Raw genomic sequence first — 13,910 nt, 5'->3', positions numbered from 1 at the left:
ACCGACATAGAATAATACTGTACATATTGCAGCAGTGTTTTCTTTTTTTTGAGCACATACTTTTTCAGAGAGTGTTTTTTGACACCGTGGGTAGCACTACTTTCTCATGGTGCTTGCAAGCTGACTAATTTCCAGGCTGGTTTATACTGAGTATATTGGCTATAAATATGTTAGTGTGAATATCCCTCTTGATCAAAGATAAGATTTTTGGTTAATTGATAGCTGGTCAGGTATAAATGTGTGTGTGCGTGTGCGTTCGTGTGTGTGTGTGTGTGTGTGTGTGAGAAAGAGAAAGTGCCCTTCTATGTTGGTTAAGTATACCTCTTTAAATTGAGTAGAGAGCTAACAAAAATAAGATTTCCTGGGATTGTAATTTCAAAGATTTAAGAATATATGAAATACAAGGTGATCTCTGTTCTCTCTAAAATTGTTGAGGGTGAGCTCTGATGAGCAAGCAAAATATCACTACAGTAAAGGCAAAAAAATAATATTAAATTATCAAAAACTGAGAGCTGTACTTTCCATTTTCTATCAAAATACTGATACGATGATTTTTTAATGACCTTACCTTGGAATTAAAATTCAAACGCACATCCTCTTGGCTAAATATAGTCTAGAAGGAGTATTCTAATCAATTTGGGTAGTGCTTTTCACAAGTCAAGTTGCCTGAAGGCACAAATAAGACTCTGTCAAGGCTGTTCAGGGCTGCTCGATCCAACCTGACATATGGAGTGCAGACATCACAATACAGCTTTATTATATGAAATGGTATTCGGCACCTGCGTCTATTAAGCTTAAGTACTTTACAGCTACATTGAAAGTATTTCAAAGGGACTAAGAATTGCTCTGTCTCTTCTGCTTTCACTTTCTTTTCTCATTCTATCAACTTACTCATATGATACCTGAAGGACATCCCTTTATGAAGTTTTGGTTTTTCGGTTAAATATGAAATTTTCATGTTTGGCCATCTGTCATATTATGGTGTTGTAAAATAAACACATTTTATACTTTTAAACAACACACTTTATATTTCTGTATTTAGCTTAACAATTAAAGTAAATTCAAAAAGTACCTGTACATTTATATTAACATGATTTCTATTTTTTAATTACATAATTAGATCTTACATGCTATTAAAGAACTCTGAGTTTGGGAAAGGTGCTATATAAATATAATGTATTATTATTATTATCACTCTTTATAAAACCACAGCCTAAATTTTTGAATTTTTTTTTTATTTCATTTTTAAATTAGTTAACTCTTGATGGCCAATGTTACACAGACTGTAAACAATTTGTGCAAACGTTTGAAAGGAATAACTAAATCTGATAAGAAATAAAAAGAAGTCTGAATTAGAATAAGCCACCCTAATTCAGGGTGTTCATAAGAAAGGTAATGATTTACCTCATGTGATAGAAGTACATAATTAATAGGGAGAGCTGCATCAAAAATTTGAAAAAATAAAATGTGTTGTTCAATTTAAATGTTTAAAATCTAAATATTCTGGACTGTAATAGAAATCTGTCATTTTTTTAACCCTCTAATAGATGCTCAAACGGGGCTAGATCCCTAATAAAGAATCAAAAATAACATCATATTCATAATCTCTGACCTTGAAATACCCCACAGGTTCATGATTGAAATTTATCATTTTTAACCTTCCAGGAGTGGCTCTTAAAGAGCTAGAACCACCAGCATAAAATGAAACTTCACGTGCCTATATGAATAATTCTCATTTTTTTCAGGGTTTGGTGAAAATGAGTAATTTTGACCCCATATATCCCATTAAACAGTGAACCCCAGGGATTAGTTAATGTGGCCTACAGCATTTCAAGTACTTTTGATCAATTTTGTCCCAGACACTTATTGATTTACTTTTTACTATAAGGGTGTAATTTCCTGTACAAAATATGGCCCAAACATGGCATAATAATAAGGTTTTTGTTGGAGTATATGGGGCCAAAAATAAGGGGGGGTTGACATTGTGCATAACTAGACATCAAGATGAGTCTAACAATATATCACATGTAGGACTTTTCTTGAACTGTTGAGTCACGTGGTGCTGGACAAAAAATAAATAAATTAATTAATTAATTAATTAATAAGTGATTTCAAAGTATGTATAAGCAGTTCTTAGGAACACAATAACATTCTCAAACCTGTTTCATTCAATTTATGGTCATGAAGGGCCAAAGCCTGCGAATGTTGATATCACTGGGCACAAGGCATGAAACAGCCCATTCATGACTAGGACTGGTTCCACACACCAACACCCACACTGGGGCCAATTTAGGGTCACCAGTTACTCTTTAATGTGCATTTATAAGATGGGAGTGAAAGCATTGAGAAACCACAGCAAAACCCAGCACTAATGTGCAAAACTCATGCAAACATCAATCAAAAATGAGATATGAGAATCAAAATACTAGAGTCAAGAAGGAGCAGTACTAACCACTGCACTACCTTGCTGTCCCTGACCTGGAATAATCAATTTTAATTTTACAGTTATGCAATATTTGCTGCTATACTATAATTCTGAATATTACAACATAAATAAAATTTATCAAAAGATTGATGTCTGTTTGTCAAAGATGCATATTGTTGGTATCTACTTCAATAAGATTTAAAAAAATTAAGAAAACCTCTCAAAATATGCTTTTTATTATCTTTATTTCAATTCCATTATTCATCAAATGGCAGCATGCTGATTATTTTGCCTTGTTCCAGTTATGTGTATATTTCCAACATTCTGCTATTTCAATATGAGCATCAGACAAATTATATTTGATTATACACTCTATAGCACAAGCTGATTTCCTGGGGAATGAATGATTTACTATTATATATAAAATCCTCTGGAAGAGATAAGCATTTGCATCAGCAGCTCCCTCTAGTGGAAGATACATCAAATTTCAAGCCTAGATTTAAGATGAAAAAACTTGTTTCCTCAGTGACCCATTGGCATTTTAATAGTTGTCAGTAATAATGAGAATTTAAAAAGCAATAAGTGTACCCATGACAGCAGGTTTTCTCTGAATTTTAGAATTTCAAATGTGTTTTTTATAACCTATTATTATTCATTCCCTAACCCTCCTTCTGCTGAAATTAGCAAGGAACCATCAGTGTGTCTTTTCTGAGACTATGATGCAATCAACTCCTATGGGGGCTAATTAAAGGCCATTTCAATAATAAACTAAAAATAATTATGAAAAAACTTGCACTAGCATAACTGGGCAAACTGCTCAGCTGTAAGAGATGGATCTTACACTGATGTTCATTCTAATAAATTATTGATAATGTATCTTTTTCAGACCATGACTGATATTACATGTATGATGTATTTTTTTCAAAATAGGTTAGCAATAATCATTACAAACTGCATCTAACATTGTTTTTTGGTGTGAATGTAAAGAATTGCAGGGAAGAGAATTCTATGTGTCAGTTTTCAGCTCAAATTAAAAGATTAATCCAAGTTATATTTAGTCATTCTCAGGCAACAAACTGACAACTACATAACTAATTGTGAAACGTGGGCAAACACTACTTCTACCTGTCAATATGAACATTCAAAATCAGGTACCTAACAAACACTGTGCCATTAGTGATAGCAAATCTACTGACAAATGCCAGGATAACACTGTAACACTCTATGTAAAACTGAAAAAAAAGATTTTTCCACTTACACAAAACTTCAGTTAAAAGAAATCAAAAATATTGTTCTTGTAGAGTTATGTAAGAATCCTCAAATGTGTTCATTCCCTATTACTACAGTATATAATGCAGACACTCGCTTCAGAGAAAATAAGCAGAACCTGTATTATATAGTATACAAGTCTTTCAACTGCTAGGCTTTTTCAGAGATAAAATCACCACACATATATTTTGTGGTTTTTAACACTTTAACAATTGTATTGGTTCTGTCAGCCATCAGGGCCAAGGTGACACAAGTGAGTTTCCAACAGCCATGTGTTGTCAGTAGAAAGTCCCAGCAGTGCAATTCATTTTGCAGCAAGCTAGCAGGGATGCTTAATCAGCAAGGTGCATTCTGGCACTGTGCAAGAATTGTTAACACCAGGTAATAAAAGCAAAAATGTTTGTAAATCCACTCAGCCATTTCACTCCCTTTGGTTCTTCTAGTAAGTAATGCATCCTGATTGGAATGGAGCATGTTTAAAAAGGATGGTTAAGAAGATTGGCAGCGCATGATGTTATTTCAGCAATTGTGCCGGATCACAGTAAAGCTGATGCCATTTCTTAGTGACTAAGCTAATCAGAATGATGCATTAACTTGGCAAATATTGAACCATTTTAACGATTAGTTAGAAAATAAAGTTTGGTAGTGATAACTGTAAAGCCTAACCAAAATGATAACAAAATGAATGTGGACTAATATTACCATATGTATAATTACCCAATATAATTGCCATAATTATCAATGATGAATGTGAGCAGCAATATTATTATTGTTATTACTCTTATTAAGAATAATTACTATTATTTTGAAGTATAATTATCATTACACTTCATTTATAGATGTTTCCAGCTCTAATTTCATTAATTAGATGTTAAAAAAAGAATAAGTACAAATGTTTAAAGCCATCACAGAAATAAAAAGAATGAATACATGTGTAAGGCAGTCTTCTCCTTCTGAAATGAGGATAAGCGTAGAGAAATGAGGTGCTGCTGTTGATAAAGAAGAGAGCAAAAATAAATGTTTAATTTAACAATCACTGTGTAAGGTGTGGGGAACATGGTGGCATAGTAGTTAGTCCTCACTATTTCAATGTCCCAGGTTTGACTCTTGCACCTGGTCATTCTCATTGTGGTGCCTGCATATTATCCTTGTGAGTTTAACCCCTGGTGGTCCAGTCTTCCTACCACATCCCCAAAGGCATGAATGTTAATTAAATATCGACTCCAAACTGGCCTTTTGTGAGTGTAAGTAAGAATGCGTGTCACAGAGGACCCTGAAATAGACTAGCACCCTGCATAGGGTTGTTTCCTCTGCGGTGCACGATTCTTCTGGCATAGGCTCAAGCATCCTACAATTTTAAATTGTATTAAGTGGGTTTACGAATGTACTCTTTGTAAGTATGCAGTTCAGATGTGCTAAATACCCCAATTATAGGTCTTACCAGTAAAATTAATTTTAGACAGTGAAGTGCATGCCATGAACTCCTAGGAACAACAAAATTTAGATGTGGATAATGCCACCTGAATGTGTGGTATTCATTCCGACTTATATTTTCTACAAAAAATAAAAAAAAAAACAGTTTTTAACACAATCCACAGTGAGATGGTTCTCACAGATATCTTTCTGTTTTGAGTACAATAAAAATGCAGCTGCCTTTCGAGGGAAAAAAACGGTCAATGTCTAATTCCAATATAACTGCCAGACATTATTTTCATCAACCTAACTGTGTCAGGTTACCACTAACAATGATTTACAGAAAACCCTTTTTGAAATGATTCTCTTAGCGAACAGATAAGAGACTCAAGAGTGGTGTTTGGGGGTGGCAAGTGAGGCGACCACCCTAGGCCCCGTGTCTAAGGGGGGCCCCGTTTTTGAGGTCTGTGTGTTCAGTTCAAGTGGATTTGTCAAGTTATATTCTCTAGTTATATTTTGATAAAGTCCATGTGTTATCTTGCAAAAATTTAGCTGAATACTGTATTGAGAAAATCCGGTGTATGTTAACATTATTTTTATTAAATTTGTGTGCAAGATTATATAGTTCACACATACACCATTTGATGTAACCGGCCCCGCGTGGGGTTGGTCAGCCCTTGGCCCCGCAGCCGCCTCTGAAGACTCTACACTGCTAAAATGAAATGTGCATTTTTTTTGTTACTATTAATGGTTTACCTAATTAAAAAGTTAAATTAAAAAGTATTCACATCACCCTAGCATGGATAAAATAAATGTGAGTTCTACTGGATTTCACAAATTTCAGTGAAAAAACGTTTTTTGCATCATATCCACACTATTCATACAACATTTCAAGATATCCTCCATTGGGTATAAGGACTGAATAAGGTGTGTACGGAAGCAGAGTGATCCTAACAAACTAAAAAGAGATGTTGTTGTTGTAGCACAAGGGTTTAACTAGAATAGATCGATACACTACATGGAGCCTTCAATTCTCTGTTTGGCACTGGGACTTGCCATTTGATAAGCAATAACCTTCATAAGGTACAAACACACAACCTAACAATCAAACCTCTGTTAGAACAAAGATCATTGATGGTGATTTACAAGTACAGAGACATAATATAATTGTTTATATTGATTTTATACATTTGGAGCACCATCAGGTTAAGTGAATTGCTTGGGGTCACACTGTAAGTCAGAGGCAAAGATTAAACTGGCAGTTTTAGGTTTTTAAAGTCCATTGCTTTAACAATTACACCACACGCGTCACCCATACTGAAAATTATATCTGAGAGTCTAAATCATATGCTGAGTGAACTGTCCTTAGTTCTATTTGCAGACAATCCCTCAAAATGAGACAGAGCTTCTTATAAGACATTAGTTCATGTTGCTATTTGGATTGATGTTCAAAATATCATTTGAATGCTCAATATAAACAAGTCAAGTCAAGTCAAGTTGTGGAGCATGCACTGGTACAGTGCATTGCCGCACCAGCTACACGACAAAACAACTCGGGATTTACAAGCCCCCAGGCAGACGCACGGTCCAGTCCCACCCTCCGGAAATGACCCTCTATCTGCCGCAGCCAGGTGTTATGTGGGTGACCCCTTGGCCTTGTCTAGTCACTCGGGTCCCCAATAATCTGGATTTTACGAGCCAGATTACCCTCGAGGAAACACACCACATGGCCGTAGTGTTGTAGCTGACGCTCCCTCACAATATAAACAATTTAAATAAAATGTACTTAAATATTCCCAATTTGAAAGACAAATGTGTAGCTTCATTAAAAAAAAATTAACATATTACATTAATATAAATTGAATATCCTTTAAAGATAGAATTATGTTAAAGCTGAAAGCACTTCCTTCAATTGTTGTTTTCCCTATTAACCCTCAGAGTTAACATGTCTACCTTTTACTTTTACCATACTTAAAAAAAACATATCCTATTAACGCAAAGCTGGATTATGGTTCAACACAGAAACAATGACATGTTAGTAAAGGACTTTTAAAACATTTCCCTTGTACAGTAATCCCTCGCTATATCGCGATTCGACTTTCACGGCTTCACTCTATCGCGGATTTTAAATGTAAGCACATCTAAATATATATCATGGATTTTTCGCTGGTTCGCCGCTTTCTGCGGACAATGGGTCTTTTAATTTAGGATACATGCTTCCTCAGTTTGATTGCCCAGTTGATTTCATACAAGGGACGCTATTGGCGGATGGCTTAGAAGCTACCCGATCAGAGCATGTATTACATATTAACTAAAACTCCTCAATGCTATAAGATATGCTTCCCGTGTGGCGCTTGTTTTGTTTGCTTCTCTCTATCTTTCTCACTCTCTCTGCCTGACGGAGGGGGTGTGAGCAGAGGGGGCTGTTTGCACAGAGGACACGGATGCTCCTCTACAAAATGCCGCTTTATCGCGGTGCTTCGGCATACTTAAAAGCACGTATTGATTTTTTGATTGTTTGCTTTTCTTAGCGGCGCTCTCTGACATTATCTGCTCTTCACGGTGCTCCTTTGAAGATAAGATATGTTTGCATTCTTTTAATTGTGAGAAAGAACTGCCATCTCTGTCTTGTAATGAAGCACAGTTTAAACGTTTGACTAAAGGGTGTTATTTCATGTCTACAGGGCTCTAATAATGTTAACAGTGTGGGAGAGTTTATAAGGGCTTAAAATATATAAATAATAACCATACAAACATATGGTTTCTACTTCGCAGATTTTCACCTTCGAGGAGGGATTACTGTATTTAGAAGGTCGTAAACAGGTTTTCTATGCTCTAACTGCGAAAATATTCGATTTATAAATAAAGAATCCTACTTCGCGGAAATTCATTTATCGCGGCAGAGTCTGGAACGGATTAACCGCGATAAACAAGGGTTGACTGTAGCTCAAAAAATTTAAAAAATCAGAAAATCCTAGATATTCCTGTGACAAACTATTGTCTCTCATTAAAGTTTTCATGTTTTGGTGTTCTCTACCCATTAACCTCTACAAAGGACCAAGGTGAATTGTGGACAATGGTTACTTAGAGTGTAGTTTCAACCGGTTAGAGATTGTGCAGCGGTCAAACAAAAAAAAAAGAGATTGTGTTATCTTAACACAATGGCAGGCAGGCCAGTTGGTCTAAAGTGTTTAAATGTGCAGAAGTAAATGAATTTGTGCTCACAATATTTTGCCAGGGTTCCCAGAATATAGCTGTTATACCTTAATACCAACAACAAATAACAAATATCGTAATGTGTTCAGTTAAAGAATCTTTGGACCAAATGTGAAAAATGAGAGAATGATACAAAGTGACAGCTCTAGAAAAATAATAATGAATTACTGCACAGTCAACATGAAGTTCGGTATTTCAAGCATCAGGACCACACAAGGAAATCAAATCACCTCTGCATAAACAAAAGCAATACTTTTAATCTTCAGGTTATAAGGTCAAACAACTCTGCCATACGGACAATTCACACAATAGTATTATACTGTACACGCATGGACGGTGGTATGTTTCTATACTAAAACATCCTTTAGCATCCTGTTGCAGACCATGAGACTTGTTGTGTCAAAAGAAAATGCTGACAACTCAAAATGCTTGAAATATAAAACTAAATCAGTTGCTCTCAAATCATCACCAGGCAAAGTCATCCCCTTATAACAAAGTTTATCTTATCTATATTCTCAAAGAGACTACAAACTGGCAAATGCAATGCTTAAGGTGAGCATAAATAGCAACTATTAACATAACCTGTCTATGACATTTTTGGAGTATTCAAATGTCGTTTTTGACAAATCAAGAGTGTATTGTTGAAGAATAAACTCAGCAAACATGTTCAGCACAACATTAGGGTGTAGTAAAGGACCCCACCAGAAAAGACCCAACAGATGTTCAGAAATCTCAAAGACATTGACACTAAAGGGTGAAACATGCACTTATGAACACCGGAGAAAACTTCAAAAAAGTTTTCACAAAGCACTTTTTTATACAGAGGGGAACAGATGTTACTGAAAAGGGGACATTCAATTGCTTAAACCTATTACAGCTCTGTTTCTCATATTCAGTCAAGAATGTATAACTGCATATTAAAAAAATGTAGTTATGTAAGACATCCCATATTATTCTTTACTTATTTTAAAGTTTCAGTTATTGAACTGCTCGTTTATGTACTTACATTTTAAATTTACATTTACTGTACTTCTCCACATTTAATTCAAAATATGACTAAAGATAACTATAAGCATCAACTATTTCCAGGTACTTCAAGTTTTTAAATTATTAAATTGGCTTCGGTTAACTGTAAAGCAATTTTAATTTAGTGTTGACAGATAAACTTTGCAATGTTTCAAATGTATTTACATCTAAGAACTTCACAATGTTATACTCCACACCATATAACCTGCATATACCTACACATGGACATCAAATGCTATAATGGCCTACCTGCCAACATCCGAGACAATGACAACTCATTTTTTTAGTACAGCATGCACGTGAAAAGCCACATGTGAGGCTGCTTATATAACTTTTACATAATTTGGCAATCTTTGTAATCAGCAGTTGCTAAATTTTTCTCATTCTTCATCCCTTTTATGTGATTGGTATTACAACTTGGAGTATTTTGGTCAGGTTTTCCCTGATGGTAATAAAATAAGACTTAAACAGGTATAGTATGTGTCATCACCAGAGATGGACTTGTATTTAACTGGAGTCATTGATGTTTCCCTGTGCTGAGATGTAGCTTTGTAGGGCATTGTGACGAGATGGATGAAAGTTTCTGAAAAATAGGTTTACATGTTTTGTTTGTAATTACATTATCTATGTAAATCTGTACAACGCTCTGGGCTTATTAATGAAAGTGCATCATAAAAGAATAAATAAACTGCACTGAGCTGAACTGAATTATTTATGACAAAGAAAATAAGAATCCACATTAATACACTTTCAAAGTACCAACTACCAACCCAGAATCAAATGTGAATCTAACACAAGAGCACATTGTCCCACAAATACTAGTTGTCCTGTCAAAGGTGGTGCAGTGGGTAGCATTGTGTTCATTGCTTCCAGGGTAGGTTCCAGTTCTCCGTGACTCTGAGCTAGATTATATGGGTTTGGAAATGAAAAAAAGTTTTTGTGAAAAGTATGTATGTAGGATTTAGGAAGAAACCGGAGCAAACAAATAAATGCTCAGAAGTAATTGAATTTGTACTCACAATATTTTACCAGGGCTCCCATACTAAAATCTATTTAAACAAGCAAACACAGTGAACAATCCACATGTTGAGTATGCTGGAAAACAAACCCAGATCCATGGAGCTCTATAGCAGAAGTGTTAATCAATATTCCACTGTACTCCCTCAGGTTAATTCCATTTCTTCTAGTACCATTCCAAGCAGATTATTTTGAGGAACTGCACAGTTTATTAAATGTATTAGAAACATATAATTACAAAATCAACACAATTCTGAACATATTATTAGTTCATTATTTTTGTAATAACACATAAAATGTATGTTAACACATAGCGTGATATACTAGAAAAGTAGTTAAAAAGTTCAACGTTATTTCAAAAACAATTTAAACTGCAGACGGATATTCCAGATTGATCTCTGTCAAAAATAAATCTCCACATGGGCACATTCCTAGACCAAAAAAGCCATCCAGCACTTTTATCCTAAAATTCATAGGGATTATTTACATTTAAAATGCCTCTTATCAGAACAAACCATTTTTAATACTTATTTTTATTTTCAAAACTGTTACTGGAGCAATTCAGTTTGGCTTACCCAAAAAATACTTGAAATATAAGCATGTCACTGAAAATCAGTTGTGCACAATTAATTGAGACAAATGCATCATTACTTTCGCTTGAAGATAAGGGTGCAGTAGTAAATCAAAGTGCTCTTATTTTATCTTTTTATTTACTTTACTTTTCTTCATTAGATAGATAGATAGATAGATAGATAGATAGATAGATAGATAGATAGATAGATAGATAGATAGATAGATAGATAGATATGAAAGGCATTACAGTATATGATCCGCAAGTTTCAGCATTTTTACAATGCAGCTCAAATAAGCCAGACCTTAATTCTTTGTATTTATTAAGACCTGGCCGTTGGCCACAGGACTGTAAACAACGTATCTGTAGTGTTTTTGGACTCTGTGTTTGTTTGAACAGATTGAAATCCAAGTCCCCTGAGATGATAAAAATCTGCTGAAGTGGGAAGATGAATTGCAAACTCCGAAAGCTATAGGCGTGGAGGCACAACTCGTTTTAACCTCCGCCTCACTTCTTATCTCTAGTCAGACAGTTTCGCATGTGATAAACGCGACACTTGAGCCTGAAGATGACTCTTCCGGACTCTGAGTTAGAGCGCGCCACCTTGCTCGACTGTGTACCTGTCGCGCACTTATCAGTGGCACCTCGCTCTCGGGGACACGCAGGTAAACATTTGTGCCATCTTCTTCTGATTGTTTATTATTAACGATTCCTCTTTTGGTGTTGCTTCCCTCACAGATGATACCGGCGTACGATCGGGGCCCCTCAGGGTCTACTCGCAATCTTTATAAACAAAAAGATAGTTGAATCCGGGGAAGATGCCTAGACCGAAGAGAAAAGTGATATGCAAAAAGAGGCATTGCCTCGTGAGACTGCAAAAGTAAAACAAGTCGAATCTACTGTACGTGGCAAGGTTTGATGCTGATTGGATGGTCTATTCAGTCATTCCGTTTTATAATTAAAAGCCTTTAAAATGAAGTGATAATGAAACGAATCATTCATTGTCCCCACTCAATCATAAAAAGTATGTTTTGCTGCATTATTTAATAAACAATACAAAAAGACAAATCGAAGTAACCTAGTCAGATGCTTAACAAATTGTGTACGGTGGATGTGAAGTGTGGAATGAATTGGCCACAAACAGAGAAAGCAACAATGGCAAGAATGTGCAGCGGAAGGTCTAGCAGGTCCAGCACCTTTCCAGCCTGTCTAGTTTCGCTACACCCTATCAGCTATCAGCACCACTTCAAAAAAAAAAAGTTCCGCAAAAAGTGAAGGGCTTCTCGCTTCCTGACCAGCACTCGACCCGCGACGGGTGTCTTTTGTAGAGGTGATGCGCGATCCAGGGCACATTTCAAGGCGCGCGCACACATTCTCGCATTCACTCTCGGCGGCAAAGGCGGTAAGGTAAGATGTACTTACCTGCTGTTGAGACTCAATGCTGGGCACAGTAGGAGCAGGCACACGGCACAGATGAATCTCATCGCTTTGTCTCGCACACTCCCTCTCTCTTTCTTTCCAGCGCGTCCTGCCTTTCTCCCTCTCCCTCTCTCTCTCTCTCTCTCTCCCTCTATTTTTTTCTCTCTCTCGCTTGATTATATATATACACTCACACACACACTGCCGCCTTTTGAGGGAGGCGATACCCCTGAACGAAAGAAAGAGGCGTGATGTCAGCCGGTGCTCCCGACTGTCAGTGGCGAAAATCTCTTGATATCTCAAGGGGGAATCGCGGTGAGTGGCCGTACGAGTGCCAGCCGCCTGGTGTCTCTGGGCTGATATTCATCGGGACGGTGGACATTAATGACAGAGACGTGAATTCAAGGCCGTTATGTAGAAAATCAAAGTCGGGAGTTAGTATGTTTCAAAGAACATTTGTATTTTCTTGTATCAATTTAAAATAACAAATACGGATAAAAGAGACATGTATGAAAAGCAAGACGAAACTTTGCCGAGGTAAGGTGGGACAGCATTAAAAAGGAGTGTCATCCCTCGATTGTCGCGTATTCAGTTATATTACGCAGCCTAAGCACCTTATGAATATATGATTGCCCGATTTATATATATATAAATATATATATATATATATATATATATATATATATATATATATATATATATATATATATATGACTATATATATACTATAAACATAATTATATCAAATAAGAGCATAATCATCAGATAATAGTATAAATGCTTAATGGCATTGTTATTTAATACTGAAATGTTATACCGATGCCCGAGTTATTTTTTATGTTGTCGCAATTGCGGCGCTATGGTAAATCGTACTTGTGTTTACTCACCTTTCATAGTTGTATTTTATGAAGTACTATTCCATGTCCCTAGATATAGCCCGTTATAAGTGAACATAGCACATTATTGATTGCTTTATTTTAATTAGGATTTTTTTTATTATTTTCGCTTTGTTGTAGTTTCAACGGTGCTCTTGCTCTTTTCTGTAATAATTATATTCACTAGCCGTATGCTTTTTATTTTATTAATCTTATTAATATATTGTGATATCCCTTCCCAGACGGGCAAATGAGTCTCGCAGGCAAGTGGTGGTAATTGTCAAAAAAACTAATCAATGGTTTTTATTCATTTTTCTTCTGACTTCAACAAGCCAAAAATAATGTAGTCAGGACAAACAAAAAACACTAAACCCAACCCACACACAAGTTAAAACACACTCTTCCTTTTTTTTTCAAAAGTCCCTCCTCCAAAGCACTCCAGAGGCCGTTTTATTAAGAGTGGCAGTTGTGTCTCTGCCCGCCCCTCTTTTTTTACTTTTAACTTTTTAGAACAGACTGCCTAGTGCCAATTTCCTTCCCAGATCGTTACACTGCCTCACTACCTCCTCGCCCTCGAGGACACTTTAAAATGTTGATAACAAGCTGGTAATCGGATGACTCGTCTGGGCTGCTGAGGACACATGACGTCGTCTGTAGAAGGCGTTTCTGTTCCCATCGT

At 36.0% G+C, this 13,910-nt stretch overlaps 1 protein-coding gene across 1 annotated transcript in view; it reads right to left on the bottom strand.

Annotated features, from left to right (window-relative positions):
• The window catches only part of luzp2 (leucine zipper protein 2), a 708,607-nt gene extending 695,922 nt beyond the window's left edge, over positions 1 to 12,685 (bottom strand). The window contains exon 1 of the mRNA XM_039753635.1: positions 12,360 to 12,685. Coding sequence (XP_039609569.1) covers positions 12,360 to 12,421 — 62 coding nt within the window. The 5' untranslated portion in view covers positions 12,422 to 12,685. The remainder of the gene's footprint in view (positions 1 to 12,359) is intronic.
• Between the last annotated feature and the right edge of the window lie 1,225 nt (positions 12,686 to 13,910).

Source organism: Polypterus senegalus, chromosome 1, assembly GCF_016835505.1.
Source record: "Polypterus senegalus isolate Bchr_013 chromosome 1, ASM1683550v1, whole genome shotgun sequence".
NCBI classification, from domain to species: Eukaryota; Metazoa; Chordata; class Cladistia; order Polypteriformes; family Polypteridae; genus Polypterus; species Polypterus senegalus.
The sequence above is the reverse complement of the archived record's forward strand: the minus strand, read 5'-3'. Positions and strand labels throughout refer to the sequence as shown.